The 1,123-nt window shown below is 42.9% G+C and overlaps 1 protein-coding gene across 1 annotated transcript; it reads right to left on the bottom strand.

Moving 5' to 3' along the window:
• Positions 1-423: 423 nt before the first annotated feature.
• On the bottom strand, positions 424-875 carry LOC104953111 (nuclear factor NF-kappa-B p105 subunit-like; the record flags this gene model as incomplete). The annotated part of the gene is made up of 2 exons (XM_010780041.1): positions 424-606; positions 737-875. Coding segments are annotated over 2 exons (318 nt in total), but the record flags the coding sequence as incomplete, so codon positions are not given.
• Between the last annotated feature and the right edge of the window lie 248 nt (positions 876-1,123).

Genomic DNA, 1,123 nt, shown 5'->3' with positions numbered 1-1,123 from the left:
CACAGAACATTGAGGCCCAATTCCAAACCGCCCCCTACACACTACCCCTACACACTACCCCTACACACTACCCCTACACACTACAGCTACACACTACCCCTACACACTACACCTACACACTACACCTACACACTACACCTACACACTACCCCTACACACTACCCCTACACACTACCCCTCCGTTTGCGCGTTCGGAGGGTCCGCCACATTAAGGGCTGTTCCAAACCAACGAGTGTGGAGGGCGAGTGGGCAATCAATCCCTCAAACAGCGAGTCTGCAAAAAATATCTAATGTTTTTTTTATATTGAAGGTTTCTCTAGTATTTTAACCATCAAGTTTTTTTCCCCCCAAAAATGTTTGAAAAACTTGAATCTCAAATAATTTGCAACTTTTTATATTTGAGATCTTTTTTTGTACATTTCACACTTTATTTTGTATAATATTCCGGCTCCATAATTGTACCTCCTCCTGTTCCTCCTCCTGTTCCTCCTCCTGTTCCTCCTCCTCCTCCTGTTCCTCCTCCTCGGTACAGACCTCCTCCCCCCCCACTGAGGTCGTGGAAGTTGGGCAACGTCTTCTGTCTCTTCCTCTGCACTTCCTCTTTATCTGAAAACACAGACACGAGAGCAGGTGAGTATTGTTGTTATTATTATTTGGTTTTTGTACTATATATCGTTTTTAAATTATTATTCTTATTAACATTATTTGTATTCATTGTTATTGTTATGATGGTGACCTATGATCTGGGGGTGGTAGGTGAAGGGTTTGGGTTCGCTGGTCTCGTTGTCAGATTTTCTCTTCAGCTGAACGAACACCGACGTGGGTTTCTGGAGATTCTGGTCACGATACTTCGGAGTTTTGAACACGATGGCGAACTGAAGAAATAAACAAACATTTAAAAGGTTAAAACATGGGGAATATTTGGTAGTCATAATAATGTGTGTGTGTGTGTGTGTGTGTGTGTGTGTGTGTGTGTGTGTGTGTGTGTGTGTCTCGTGTGTGTGTGTGTGTGTGTGTGTGTGTGTGTGTGTGTGTGTGTGTGTGTGTGTGTGTGTGTGTGTGTGTGTGTAGTACTAATTACGTCGTAGACTATACTAATTAGTAACGTAAGTTACTACGACTA

This window comes from Notothenia coriiceps, unplaced genomic scaffold (genome assembly GCF_000735185.1).
Source record: "Notothenia coriiceps isolate Sejong01 unplaced genomic scaffold, NC01 NC01_scaffold00021112, whole genome shotgun sequence".
Lineage (NCBI taxonomy): Eukaryota > Metazoa > Chordata > Actinopteri > Perciformes > Nototheniidae > Notothenia > Notothenia coriiceps.
Note: the sequence above shows the minus strand (reverse complement) of the source record. Positions and strands in the feature narration are given on the sequence as shown.